The sequence below is a fragment of the Colletotrichum higginsianum genome, assembly GCF_001672515.1.
Source record: "Colletotrichum higginsianum IMI 349063 chromosome 7 map unlocalized unitig_7, whole genome shotgun sequence".
Taxonomy (NCBI): Eukaryota; Fungi; Ascomycota; class Sordariomycetes; order Glomerellales; family Glomerellaceae; genus Colletotrichum; species Colletotrichum higginsianum.
In genome coordinates, this window is record NW_017263917.1 from 95,157 (window position 1) to 108,713 (window position 13,557).

General features: G+C 52.5%; 3 protein-coding genes across 3 annotated transcripts; all 3 read right to left on the minus strand.

The window, feature by feature from the left end:
- Positions 1 to 4,900: 4,900 nt before the first annotated feature.
- Positions 4,901 to 6,030, minus strand: CH63R_09714 (Gag protein; the record flags this gene model as incomplete). The annotated part of the gene is made up of 2 exons (XM_018304688.1): positions 4,901 to 4,935; positions 4,992 to 6,030. 2 exons carry the CDS (start codon positions 6,028 to 6,030, stop codon positions 4,901 to 4,903), a joined length of 1,074 nt encoding a protein of 357 aa, XP_018154112.1.
- A 1,686-nt stretch (positions 6,031 to 7,716) lies between these two features.
- Positions 7,717 to 11,540, minus strand: CH63R_09715 (Major facilitator superfamily transporter; the record flags this gene model as incomplete). Its single annotated transcript, XM_018304689.1, has 7 exons — positions 7,717 to 8,216; positions 8,258 to 8,891; positions 8,963 to 8,977; positions 9,071 to 9,428; positions 10,006 to 11,199; positions 11,266 to 11,299; positions 11,354 to 11,540. The coding sequence occupies 7 exons, from the start codon at positions 11,538 to 11,540 to the stop codon at positions 7,717 to 7,719; spliced, it is 2,922 nt and encodes a 973-aa protein (XP_018154113.1).
- A 452-nt stretch (positions 11,541 to 11,992) lies between these two features.
- On the minus strand, positions 11,993 to 12,549 carry CH63R_09716 (uncharacterized protein; the record flags this gene model as incomplete). Its single annotated transcript, XM_018304690.1, has 4 exons — positions 11,993 to 12,070; positions 12,127 to 12,137; positions 12,330 to 12,454; positions 12,509 to 12,549. The coding sequence occupies 4 exons, from the start codon at positions 12,547 to 12,549 to the stop codon at positions 11,993 to 11,995; spliced, it is 255 nt and encodes an 84-aa protein (XP_018154114.1).
- Positions 12,550 to 13,557: the final 1,008 nt, after the last annotated feature.

The following is a 13,557-nucleotide window of genomic DNA, read 5'->3' on the forward strand; positions in this document are numbered from 1 at the left end:
CAAGAATGGGAGGAGAAGGAGGAGCAAGCGAGTGATGCTCTCCTGGGGCTTCATGAGAAGCTTGCTCGTGTTCAGGCCGAGGTGGCTGAAGCGGCGGGTCGTTTGGCGCGAATTCGTACTATTCGCAAGAAGGTTAAGGAGCGTCATCTCGAGACGTTTTCTCGGGGTCTGCAGGAGCTGGAGGATGACGAGTTGCTTTCTGCTTTGGATGCTCACGAGCAGGGTGTCGTGGGTGATCTTCAATCCATAGGGGTTCCTAACGAGGTCGACTGGCCTTCCTTCGGGATTGGCAAGGAGTTTGCGGATTTAGGTTCCTTAGTTCCGGAGCGGTCTGAGAGCTGGAGTACTCCCGTAGAAGCTCCTGGGAATGCTGGAGGTTCTTGACTGGTTCCCATGAGTTGTCTTCGTGTCCGTAGCCTTTCCACTTAATGAGATATTCGTCATGACCGTCTTCGTTCCTGTGGTCGATGATTCGCTCGACTTCGTATTCTGGTTCGTTGGGTTCAACGATGATGCAGTCTTCAGTGTGTGATCCGCGTGGTGCCGGTTCGAGGAGTGCGATGTGAAAGACTGGGTGGACTTTCATCGTATCGGGTAGTTTTAGCTTGTAGTTGACTGGCGAGACCTTCTTGAGGATTTCGAAAGGTCCGAGTTTTTTGTAGTCCAATTTGTCGCTAGGTCGCTTGGTTTTGATATTTCGTCGTATGAGGTAGGCGCTATCTCCCTCTTCTAAGGATGGTCCTCCAATCCTTGAAGTGTTGGCGTATTTCTTCATTCGTTCTCTGACGAATTCCAAATCTTGGGAGACGTTTGTCTGGATTTCGCGCATCTTATTGATTCTGGCCACGGCCTTCAGGGCCCGTGGTCCTTCGCGTGGTTCTCCATGTGCGGTAGGTTCGAATCCGTAGTTCAGGTAGAATGGGGAGTGGAGAGTGCTTTCTCCGACTGCGCTGTTGTAGGCGAACTGGGCTGTAGGCAACAGTGGTACCCAGTTGTCTTGATCGTAGTTGACATAGCATCGTAGATACTGTTCGAGTATCTGGTTGATTCGTTCGGTCTGACCATCGGTCTGCGGGTGGAAAGAGGTAGACAGTTTGTGGTCTGCACCAAGTTGCGAAATCAGAGATTTCCAAAACTTCGAAGTAAACAGCTTGTCTCTGTCTGACACAATTTCGTTGGGTAGTCCGTGGTTGCTGATGATGTATTTCAAAAACGTGTACGCAAGGTCTTCTGCTGTACTTGCTTCCAGGTATGGAATGAAGTAAGCGTATTTGGTGAGTCGATCCACAATGACCAAAACGCTGTCGTAATAGACCTTCGTCAGTGGTTCTCTTGACTTTGGTAGTTTGACGATAAAGTCCAAAGAGATCGAGTGCCATGCTGCTGGTGGTATTGGCAGTGGCTGAATGAGTCCGTAGGGTTTGTGTGGACTGTTCTTGCTTTTCTTGCAGGGTTCGCAATCCCGGATTGCGTCTGCGACGTCCTGTCTTGTTACTCGCTGGTCGTGATGTTGTCGAATTCGTTTCCAGGTCTTGGTAACTCCTTGGTGTCCGTGTGCTCGAGTACTGTGAATCTCTCTGATCATCTCATGCGTCATTTTGTTGGTCGTGCCAATCATGACTCGTCTGGCGATCATGAGGAGTTTCTGTGCTGGAACAAGGTCTCCATTCTTGTCTGTCTTGAGGATAACTTGTGTTTCCTCTGGAACGGGGACTTCGTGATCCGTCCTTCTGCTGAGAGCGTCGGCTCTGCCGTTGTCGGTTCCTTTTCTGTAGATGATCCGGAAGTTGTATTCCGAAAGGAATTCTGACCATCTGACTTGTCGTTTGTTCAGGTTCTTGGATGTTGTGAAGTGTGCGAGGTTCTTGTGATCCGTGTATACGAGGACTTCGTGTTTCGTACCAGATAGTTGTGGTCTCCATTCATGGAATGCTTCGATGATTGCCATGAGTTCTTTGTCGTGGATCTGGTAGTTCAATTCTGGTCCGTGGAATGCTTTGGAGAAGAAGGCACAAGGGTGTAGTCTTCCTTCTTCGTCGCGTTGACCAAGTTGTCCGCCCATAGCGAAGTCTGAGGCGTCGGTCTCGACTTCGAAAGGTTTGTTAGGGTCGGGGATTCGAGTGACAGGTTCTGAGCTGACTTGTTGTTTGACTTTCTCGAATGCGTCATTGCGTTCTTTGGTCCATTCGAATGGGGTGTCTTTCCGTGTGAGGTTCTGGATGCATTGCACGCTTCCTGCGTAACTTTTGAGAAATCGTCGATAGAAATTGACGAATCCTAGGAACGACTGGACGTCCTTGACGTTCTGAGGTGTAGGCCAGTCCCTGACTGCCTGTACTTTCTTCGCTTCCATCTCGATTTGCCCTGGGGTGATGGTGTATCCTAGGAAATCGACTCTTTGGGTGTGGAATTCGCATTTTTCGGCTTCTACCAACAGTTTGGCTTCTTGGAGCTTCTGAAGGACTTGGTGGACGTGTTCCTTGTGTAGCTCGAGGGTAGGTGAGAAGATGAGGATGTCGTCGAGGTAGACGACAACGAATATGTCGATAAATTCGCTGAGGACGTGGTTGATCATTGTCTGAAAGGTGGCGGGTGCGTTGGTGAGTCCGAAAGGCATCACGAGGTACTCGAAGAGTCCTTTACGTGTTCGGAACGCTGTTTTCCATTCTTCGCCTTCCTTCATTCTGATCAAGTTGTAGGCTCCTTTGAGGTCGAGGGCCGTAAACCAGTTTGCTCCATGTAGCAAATCTCGGAGTTCTGAGATGAGTGGTAGCGGGTAACAGTTCTTCTTCGTAATGCTGTTGAGTTGTCGGTAGTCAACGCATAGTCGTAGTTTGCCATTTTTCTTTGGCACAAACAGGATAGGGTATCCTGCTGATGACTCAGAGGGTCTGATGTATCCCTTCTTGAGGTTCTCGTCGAGGTACTTGTCGAGTGCCTCTCGTTCTGTTTCATTGAGTCCATATATCGGATGGAACTTCGGGTGGGAGCCTTCGATGAGAGGGATCTCGTGATCGTAAGGTCCATGTTCTGGTAAGCCTGTTTCCAACTCTGGGGCAAACAGCTTTTCGTACTTCCGGTACTCCTCTGGAATAGCTAGGAGTGGATCTGATCCCTGATCTGATACTGCCGGGGCTACCGTCTTGGAAGGCCGTATCTCCCGGAGATAGGCTACGTATCGGATTCGTTGTATGGTGTCGTCAAGAGGTGCTCTAGAGGATTCGTTTGAGGCCTGGCTCTTGCAGTGCTGCTCAGTGACTGAATCTGACCATTGGAGTTGGCCGGTTCTCCAATCTATTCGTGGGTTGTGCTTTCGTAACCATGTGATTCCTAGGATGACGTCGATGTCTCCCATTTCTGTGATGTCGAATTGGAGTTCTTCTTTCTGGTCATGAACTTGCAAAGGGAGGTGCACTGTCTCCAAAACAATGAGTCCGCCACCGTACTCGACTTGTTCTCCTTCGACCGTCCGTAACGCGTACGGGCGTTCTTTCTTCTGCCATGGTATCTGTCGCTCATTCACCAGTCTGGGTGAGATGAAGTTTCCTTGAGCGCCGCTGTCGATGATCGCGCGCGTCCGTTGTCCTTGGATCTCGATGTCCAGGTCGAAGTGTGCTGCGTCGTAGGTTGCACATAGGGTCTTATGGGTTGTCGCCGTACGTTGCCCTTCTGTCGTAGGCGTCATCAGTTTTTTGACTGTTGAGCTTCTTTTTGTGCCTTCCGCCAGGCCTTTGCCTTGGCTTTGGAGTGGATGAGGCATTCGTCGTGTTCGCATTCTCGCCATCCCTTGTCGTCGTTGTAGCATGACATGGGGTATTCGGGGTCTGGGGTGAAGGTGGCAATGTTTCCTTCGCCGTAGTATCGCATTGTCCAGAATGGGAGTTGTTTGTTGAGGTAGACATCCTGAATGGGTTCTTTAGTGTATCGTCGAGGGTAGAAGTAGAACTCCTTCTTGCCCTTCTTGTGTCTTCTGCAGTTGTCGTCCAGGCATTCGGCCCAAAAGAGGTCTTCGTGGTCCTCGTGGCTGGGGTTCAGTAGCGGGTGGTCTCCTGGTACGAGTGGCGTAGGTGGATGGTTCTTTTTGTACGCTGTCCCATGGAACTGAACTGACTGGTTGTCACTCTTGGGGTTGATGATCTGGTATTCTGGTCGCTTCGGGGGTTCCGGGCTCTCTTCTTCGGAGCTAGATGCGATGTAGGTTTCGTAGTACTGACTAGGCGTGATCCTGTAGTCGGGTGTTTCTTCAGAGTCGTAATCTAAGCCGTCTGGCCCTTCCGGGTGGTCGCTTGCAACGTGTTCGTACGCCTTTCTCTGCTGGGGGGTCCAGGTTCGTGGGTCTCGAGGGTTGTTTGCTGCGACTTGGTTGAGTGTAGTTATCTCGATTTTTCCTCCTGGTGCTACTAGTCCTTGAAGTGCAGGTCTCCTGACTTCTTCAAGTTGTCCTGCCTGGAGCATCTCGTCGAGTTGTTCGTTGATCTTGCGTGTGAGCTTCTGGTTGGAGCCCCTTCGCATCATGGCGAGGGTTCTTGGTTGTTCTTGGGTGGTTCCCTTTTCCTCAGGGGTGTCGTCCTTCTTGAGTCCTTTCCTTGCATCGGGGATCTTTTGGTAGGTAGCAATCCCGCAGGCTTGTCGTAGGACGTCGACACACTGTCGTTGGTGTTCTTCGGGGGTTTTGCATATCCCTGTCTTCTCATAGCCTGACCGGGTCATAGCTAGAGTCCGGGGGGTCTTGGGATACCATCCCGATTGTTTTTTGCCGTCTTGGTGAGTGAGGCAGTTGTCGTCGTAGCATGCGGTCCATGAGAGCGAGGCGTGGGGGATGTCTTTGTTGGCGATGTTGATTTGTCGGCCTTTCTCAGGTACTGGTTGGAACCGCTGTTTCTTGGGTTGTCGGCATTCTCTAGCCATATGTCCTGGCTTGTCGCAGTTGTAGCACTTGAAGTCTCGTGTTTTGTTGTCTTTCTGGGCCACGCTGAGGTCCATAGGGCCACTGTGGTGTCCATAGGCGGTGCTGTTGCGATTCTGGTTGTTCTGCCAGTAGTTTCCTCTAGGGCGCTCGGCTTGCCCGTTGCGTTGAGGGTGGTTCTGCTGGAATCGTTGTTGGGGTTGCCATTGGTATTTCTTGGCCGAGTTGGCTGGGGCTCGCTTTTCGCCTTTCTCCTTGCGTCGTTCGTAGAGGCGGTTGTCAATCTTGATAGCGAGTTCGGCGTACTGAAGGAAGTCTTCCGGGCGATCAAGCTTGATGATCTCGTCCTTGACTTCATCCTTCAAGTTGTTGTAGAACATGAAGATCTTGGTGTCTTCGGTGAGCTTGAGCTGGGCGCAGAGTCTTCTGAATTCTGCTGCGTAGGCAGTAGCAGACTTAGTCTGGCGTAGGTGGGCCAAGTCTCTTTCCGCTTGTCGTGATCCGTCGGGATCCTGAAATAGGGATTTCAGGGCGTCTTCGAATCCCTGGAAATTGGCGAATATGTCCCTAACTTCGCTGGAACAATGGTCGAGGGTCTCATTGTTGAGATATTCTTCAAGGAAGGGCTCGAACCATTGAAGGGCTCGTCCTCGCAGGAAGGTCGCGGCATGAATGACTCTCTCAGTTCCGTTGCGGAAGTTTCCTTGATGGAAATTCTGATAGTTCTTGACTTGGATGAGGAATCCCTTGAGTAGTCCTGGGGTTCCGTCATAAGTGATGGGAGAGTTGAGCTTGAGTTTCTCTCGTCCATCCATGGGGGTTTGGATGATGTTGGCGGCCGCTCGGAGGGTGTGAACCTCCTGTTGGAGCTTGTTGGCGAGCTGGTTCTTGTTCTCGAGCTCCGTCACGGCGTCGTTGAACATGGCCTGCATATGCGCGATGTCGTTGTTGTTCTTCTCGATGCGCTTCTGGAGGTTTCCGTAGACTTTCTTGGTGAAGTCGAGTTCTTCGTCAGAATCCTCGGCTTCCTTCATTTCCTCGTCCAGGGATCGAGCAGGTTGCTTGCCTGAGGAGGCGCTGGATCCTGGGGTGGGAGTCTTAGGAGCGTTGGGTCGCGCGGCCATGGTGTCGTTACTGTTCGTTAGCTTCGTAGGGTCAACTTACTGAACAGGAGCAATCAAAGTGTTACGGTCGGCTTTCCGTGGTAGTGTCTATTAGCAGAAGCTGAGGCAACGAAGCTGGGGAACAGTGCTGTAAGTCGTGCTGAAAGGATCAGGTCTTCAGAGGATACGGTGATCAGTCGTATACTCAACAAAGGTCTTGTAATGTGTGTCACTAGTGAAGGGTGCCGAGAGTATCCGAGGGGATAATCACAAAGTTGATTGCTGAAGAGCTATGGGAGTCTGTCCTTGAGTGCGTCCAAGTCCATCCTATATACAAGTCCGCTCATGTAGTCTTAGAGGCATCCGTATGTTCAACATACGGGTGCCGTACTCTTGGCATACGGGTGCCGTATCCTTGGCGTACGGGTTCCGTATTTCTGGCGTACGGATCTAATCTAATCTTATCTCCACGTGACCTGTACCATAGTTCTTCCGTTCCGGGGGAGTCATCTGCTTAACCCTGTCTTTTGTCCATACAAAGGCTGTGCCGCCCGCGTCCTGCTGGCCGGGTGGGGCTCTCGTCGCCTGTAACTTGTTGGGTCGTAACACCTTTCTATAAATACTTTTACCTACTAATAAATTAGAGTAAGACTAAGAGTATACTAAATTTACACTTATTTAGCTAATTTAGCCTCCTAATTAGGGGAAAGCCTCTAGAAATCTATAAAAGTAATAACTCTTAATTAAGTACTAATTATACATTAATATATTATTATTTAAGGAATCCTATATTTACAAAATGCACTCTTAATAGCCTAACTACAACTAATAGCCTTAAGAGCCTATTAAAGCTAATTTTTAGTATATTAAGTTATAATACTTAAAAGAAGGTATACTAAAAAAATAAGCCTATTTAGATAAGGTAGGATAATATTGTAATAAGTTAAAATTAGAGGAGGGTAGTAGTAATGAGGGGGAAATGAGGCATTTTTAGGTGTCCGCATGTAGGGGGTGTCCGAAAGTAGGTATGTTGACTTAGCCAATCTCCAAGAAACCATCCGCCCAAAATGTCCAAATCATTGTCGGGTTTGTCGGTGGGCATTTAGTCCCATCACACAACCATACCTGTTTATCTTATGTCTGGGATGCTATCAGAGTTCCTCAATTCCTCCAATCTCTCGAGAAAAGTCTTTGAGCACCAATATGGCCCGGATCTTGTCACCCAATGTGGCCGTTATTCTGTCGGATCAGCTAGTCAATGCGGACGAAAGGGCTGAGGAGAGGATCTTGCGCGTGAATGCGAAAAAAACTCAAGCTGACCATCGACTTAGGATCCGATAGCCGTAGGACAGTTGTTGCGGACATGCGTGGCTTAGCCGGGCCCCAACGGGAGGACTTAAGATGACAACTGAGGAAACAGAACCATTGACCCAAGTCATGCATGAAGGGGTTCTTAATGCAGCTCGGAGGGGGTTCTTGGAGGTTGTTGAGCACACAACTGCCCGTGATTGCTACTGCAACAGTCCACTTCGTATAGCTCATTTACACATGAATCACATCCCATTTCTCCAATCTGGAGCCCCTCTCTCTTTCCTATGTTAAGCCTTTCATGGCAACAGTTTTATATGTATTAATGGTTGCTCGAGGCACAAGATCCCTTGAACCTTGCACGTATCCCGGGAAGAGCCTGACAGAAACATACGTCGCTCAGTCTCGCTTCTGGACCTTCGAAAACAGAAGCCAGTTCACGCCCTGAACAACAAAGAGGGCCAAGACGATCGGCTGAAGCACCCAGACGCCGGTTTTCCCGGCAATGGCCCCGACGGCGAAAGGGAACACAGTCCCGCCCGCACCCCCAAGAGCGAGCGCAAACCCAATGGCACTCACATGGATGGTCTTGGGCAGCAGCTTGGCCGCCACCGTGATGACGGCGGGGTACAGGGGCCCGATGAAGAAGCCGAGCAGCGAGATGGCAACGGCCGACACGATGAACTGCGGCACCAGCCAGAACAGCAGCTGGGAGACGGTGGCGCAGACGATGTACACGGCTACCGAGATGCGCTCGCCGAACCTTTCCGTGAAGAAACCCAGAACGGCGCGGCCGGCGACCATGCCGGCCCAGAAACCGGAGCTGGAGGCTCCGGCAGCGAATTCGCCAGCGTCTCGCTCGCGAAGCATAAAGGTGACAATCCAGCCGCCGAGGCCAACTATCATTCAACATTTGTTAGTATTTTGCGGGAAGACGTACGTCTCAACTTCGGGTGACCAAACACCGGGGCGTACCTTCGATTCCCATGAAGAGGAAAATAAAACACGAACAAAGCCAGGTGATTTTGTTTCGTAGGGTCTCCTTCGTGCTGGACCTCTTTCCGCCGTCGACGACCGGGTGCTCGGTCCGGTAGACCTGCCCCGTCTGCCCCCAGAAGGACAACGCAGAAGGACAACGCCAGACCCAGCCATTCCAGGACCGAGAGGCCGACGAGTATGTAGTAAAAGGTGTACCAGGGCAGACCGCTATTAGCAACCATCGAGGTGGAGATCAGCGGCGCGCACAGCGCGCCGAGGGCGTAGCACGAGTGCATCAGGCCGAGGATCTGGTTCGACTTGTTCATGGCGCCGGCCCAGGCGCAGTAGGCGGCGTCGGTGAGGCCGTTGCCGAAGCCGCTGACGGCGAAGAGGGCGAGAAGGGCGTAGAAGGGCGGGTGGAGGGCCATGGAGGTGAAGGCGACGATGTGGCAGACGGGCGCGATGAGGGAGACGCCGCGCTGGCCCCAGAGGGCGTGGATCCGGGCGTTGGTGAAGGCGGCGATGGAGTAGCCGGCGAAGGGGGTCAAGAAGATCATGGAGACGGTTGTGTAGTTGAGGTCGTAGTATTTCTCGAGCTGGTGCCGTGTGTGTTGTGTTAGCCGTGGGAGCTTGTCCGGACTGCACCAGAGGGTGTTGCTGTGCTTACATTCGGAATAAGTGCCTAGTCAAAGTCAGCCATCAGCGTCGATGTGTCTCAAAATACACAAAGCGTCGTTGAAGGGACCCGATGACAGAGGGAGACGGCGAGACTTACACCAACTGCCGCGTCATTCATGCCCGCGATGATGAATGAGAGATAGGCAAAGCCGAGCTTTTGAATATTCCGCCGGGGCTGGTTCCAGCACTGGAGCGGTTCCGCAGTCGCGTGCGGGTGTGAAGATGGCGGAGGGGTTACATTCTGCCCCTGTGTCGTCGATGCGTGTTCCTCGTCTGCGACGGCGTTCGAGAGGGAGGCATCGTCCCTCCTGGCATCGGGCGAGTTGCGATGGCGCTGCAACTGGACCGCCTCCGTTGTGGGCGAGCTTCGTGAGCTGTTCCTTTTGCCCAGCTTCAACACAGCCGGGGGGAACTTGTGCCAGTCGATAGACAACATCTTTGAAAGACTGGATCGACTTGAGGGTGGATTTTGGCGTATAACAACTCGATGCGCCTGTCCATCGATCTTATACCCAAGGAACCTCGGCGACTCAAGAGATCGGCAGGGAACGGAGGCCTAGGATGCATCGGCGTGACTCAAGACAATGGGGTTTACATATTCCCCTCCGCAGTTATACAGACAGCATTAGCAAATAACGTTATGGCAAAGTACAGTTAGTCAAGGCGGAAACATGGATAAACTACTGCAAACAGTGTTCTTGGCAGACCTGTTTGGTGTAAGTGTCCAATCAGTCATTGAGTTGGTGGCGGATATCGTGCCGTGCCAAGCAGGGGGGGATGTGGGGAGATCGATGTTAGTTTTGTATAATCTTGCTCCCTGTATCCGTACGGGATATCAGTAGGTAATTGATTCATACTGCCGTTTATAGAAGAAGTGTAAGTCAAACCCAAACTAGTGAATAACCTCACTGCTAGAGTTGGCGAAGCTTCTGCTAAGCCGAGGTACCATGGTGAAAGATTCCATACGAACCACACGAGAGGCGTATGACATGACCCAAAGCTTACTCGACCTCGGCAACAATGCTCACTCACACCTTGATCCAGGCAACCGGCCCGACCCCCATCTTGCGAGTCTTGCAGACCCTTGCCGAAAGGACGAAGATCATGCCCAGAATCATGCAGCTCCCGGCGAAGGCCTGGGCACCCACATACCCGCCGCCCATCGCGGCGATGATGGCCCCGGCAATCGGCGACCCGGTCAGCGACGCGAAGCTGACCACCGTGAAGACCATGCCCATCCTCGTCCCCTGCTTCTGCGGATCCGCCGTCAGGCTGCTGAGCACCGACGGGAACAGTGACTGGACGCCCCCGACGGCGAACCCGTAGAAGACGGCCCAGACGTAGAGCCCCGTGACGCTGCGCACGCCTATCCAGCAGAACATGACGGTGCCGGTCATGCAGGCCATCGGCGCAAAGATGTTGATCGTGCCGATGACGTCGCCGATCTGGGCCGGGATGATGCGCCCAAACGCGCCGACGCCGTTGAGAACGAGCAGGAGGTCGAGCGAGTCGGTGTACGACAGTCCCAAGACATCACGGGAGAAGGCGGCGAGGTAGTGGAAGGCAAAGTAGGTTCCCCAGAAGCACTGCCCGCTCGTCAGAGGAAGTTCCCCACCATTGTCATCAGAAAGAAGTTTCCTTACCATGAAAGCTCCCACGGCGTAGAAACTATACTCGGATTCCCTGAAGGCGGCCCACTCCACCAGCGGCGCCGCCTTTCGAGGCGGGATCCTGGTCTTGACGAGCAGCCCGGCGACGACTAGCGTCACCAGCTGGATCAGGGCTATGGAGCGGATCGTCCAGCCCAGCCCGATCCTCGGCAGCAGCTGCCGGACCATGCTCGGGAAGGCCAGGCCGCCCACGACGGACCCCGCGGCGGTGATGCCGAAGGCCAACGAGCGGCGCTTGGCGAAGTAGGTCGACGTGACGGCCATGCAGGGGCAGAAGAGGCAGCCGTTCCCGAGGCCGAGGCAGATGCCCTGGGCGAGGAAGAACTGCCAGTACGTCGTGCAGAAGGAGGCGGCGACCATACCCAAGACGACGAGCAGGAAGCCGGCGACGAAGAGGGGCCGGAAGTAGCCCATGTCCGTCCAGCGTCCGGTGAAGGTGCCGACGAAGAAGAGGAGGAAGACCTCGAAGGAGCCGATCCACGAGATGTCGGAGGGCGAGCGGGAGAAGAGCGTTGTGAAGTATGGCTGGAAGACGCCGAAGGAGTTGGCGACGCCCCTGTGGACTCTGTTAGTGGTCCGAGGATTCGGTTGCAGGGTCGAGAGCGTCATATTGGTGGCTTACCAGGTGTTCATAGTGACGAGGAGTGTGCTCAGGACTAGCAAATGTGGTCAACACATGGACAACATGATGTGAATCGCCTTGACTTTACCGACCAGCCATGCTCTCAAGCCACCGTCTGGCGGGGCATCAATGACTATGCTTGGTCGTGAAGTGCTTCTGTTGATGCTTGCGAGGTTTCTGTCTGGCGACTCGGGATCATGGTACCGGCTGGGGGGAGCATGACTTGCATCGACTGAGCGATGCTCATGTTGAGTTGTGTCTCGTTTCTCTGACATTGTGGACGACGATTGCCCAAAGTGCTTTTTTTCCTCTTCAGTTCTTAGAGGCAAGAGTGGACTCGATGTGAACCGAGATATCGCTCGACAAAGCTGCCCTGATACAGATGATACGATGCAAAATCAAGCGAGGCAAGCAATGGCAATAGCGCTATCACTACAAGATCCGAGGTTGCAGCGACCAACAATTCCGGCCTAGACCGAGGGGAAATCCCGTTTAATAAAGAACATTCTTCCCGCGCCAAGCAGACGCCGGCCTGGGGATCGGGGGGCCCCTTGGGGAGTGAATTCTCCGAACTCGGACACCCCCCCATTCCCGGCGAAAGACTTTACACCGACTCTCACTCGGCCCAGTTTATTTAAGGGCGTATCCCCCCTCTCCTCTCAGACAGTTTCAATTATCAATTCAATCCCTAGGCGAGATTGCGTCCCTCGTCTTCTAGGACGCCTCCTTAGTCACCGGTGCAGCGGGCATCGGCAGTCCATCGGCCGACGAGCCCTCCGGCGGCGTCTTTGACGAAGGATCTTGGCTGGGCAAATGTTAGTCCACCAATCATTCGGGCATATAATTTGCAAACCGTCTTACAGCCCTCTGGTCTGGATTAAAAATCATCTTGCTGTCTTCTAGCTTGCTTAGCAACGATCTTGCTTATCAATTATTCTTGTCTGTAGACATCGTGGGCAGACGGCGAGCTGGGTGTTGGCGTTGCGTAATGATACCCTTTTTGTTCTCAAGACGGTTTGAACGGCTTCAATCCGGCCAGATGAAGTGGGCTGTACGTAATGTACCTATGATATGAGTGTCTTGTAGATGTTGGATGTCGGCATCCTTCTCAAGTACCCCAATGACCTTTGGCCCCATTCGAGCCTCCCATGCCATCTTTGCAAGAGATACACCATCCGTCGAGTGCATACTGGAGTCTGTCAATCTCATGATATTTCAAGGGTATATAGATGATGAACCATACCCTCCTTTGAAGCTACCGGGAAACGGATTGACCGTCCACATTATGATTCTTCGCATCGAACCCGAGCTCAAACATCTTGTGCCATTCGACCGGCTTGCGGGTAGTAATACATGGTGACTTCCTCGCCCATGCCACTTTTTGACGATGCAGCCGGTTTGGTAGAATCTGTCCATGTAGAAACAGTTCTCCACCCGCAAGTCGATGGAGAAGGCGATCACTCTCCGAAGGGTACGGCTCATATTTCAGAGAGTGAGTTTCTCGAAGTTGTGGGTAAGCAGCTGTCCTGACATAGGAGTGCCACCGGTTTTGTCTCAACCCAGGTAGTTATTATCGCAAACACGATCCTTTATGGAGACCCACCAACAAAGACAAAGAGCCTGTCGTTTTAACAGTAAGAATTCTTACATTTTACAAAGCCAAGTCCAGGTCATCAATAAGCGTGACGGCTAGTTTGGAAGACATACCATTTTGAGAGGCTTCAAGGTCCTTGTTATGACAGAGCTTGCGAGACGTCGTGGATGAGTCGCCATCGGGACATTGAGTTTAACGGGTCCCTCTAATAAACAATGTACTGTTCAATGTAGACAAGAGAAAGCCCTATATAACCTTGACCATGCGTAGCACCGGCTGGCCTACTGTTACCCCTGCCAGGTTTGCAAGGTAGAGTAGGGCGGAGTGCACGTCTGGTGGACCACCACATCAGGACGGCACCGGAGATGTGCTATAGACGCCGGTCAGACGAGATGCTGGCAAGGAGGCGGACATACCAAGAGACGTGGCCACTGATATTAGAGAAGGAGCATATACAGATGGAGGCAAACAGATAGACATGAAGGATAAGGCGACGCGCCACCGTGGACGTGGGACTTACGCCAGCACGCCTGGGAACATGGTACATTTGCGACTTGCCGCCGTCGAGGAGCTCACCGCCGTTATTTTACTGCATGTGGTGGTCGTCGTAGTCGGCAGCATGCACATTCATGCCCATTCCGAGAAGAAAAGCCACAATAGCTCAGCTCTACTACAGACCGCAGCACTGGGAGGGATGT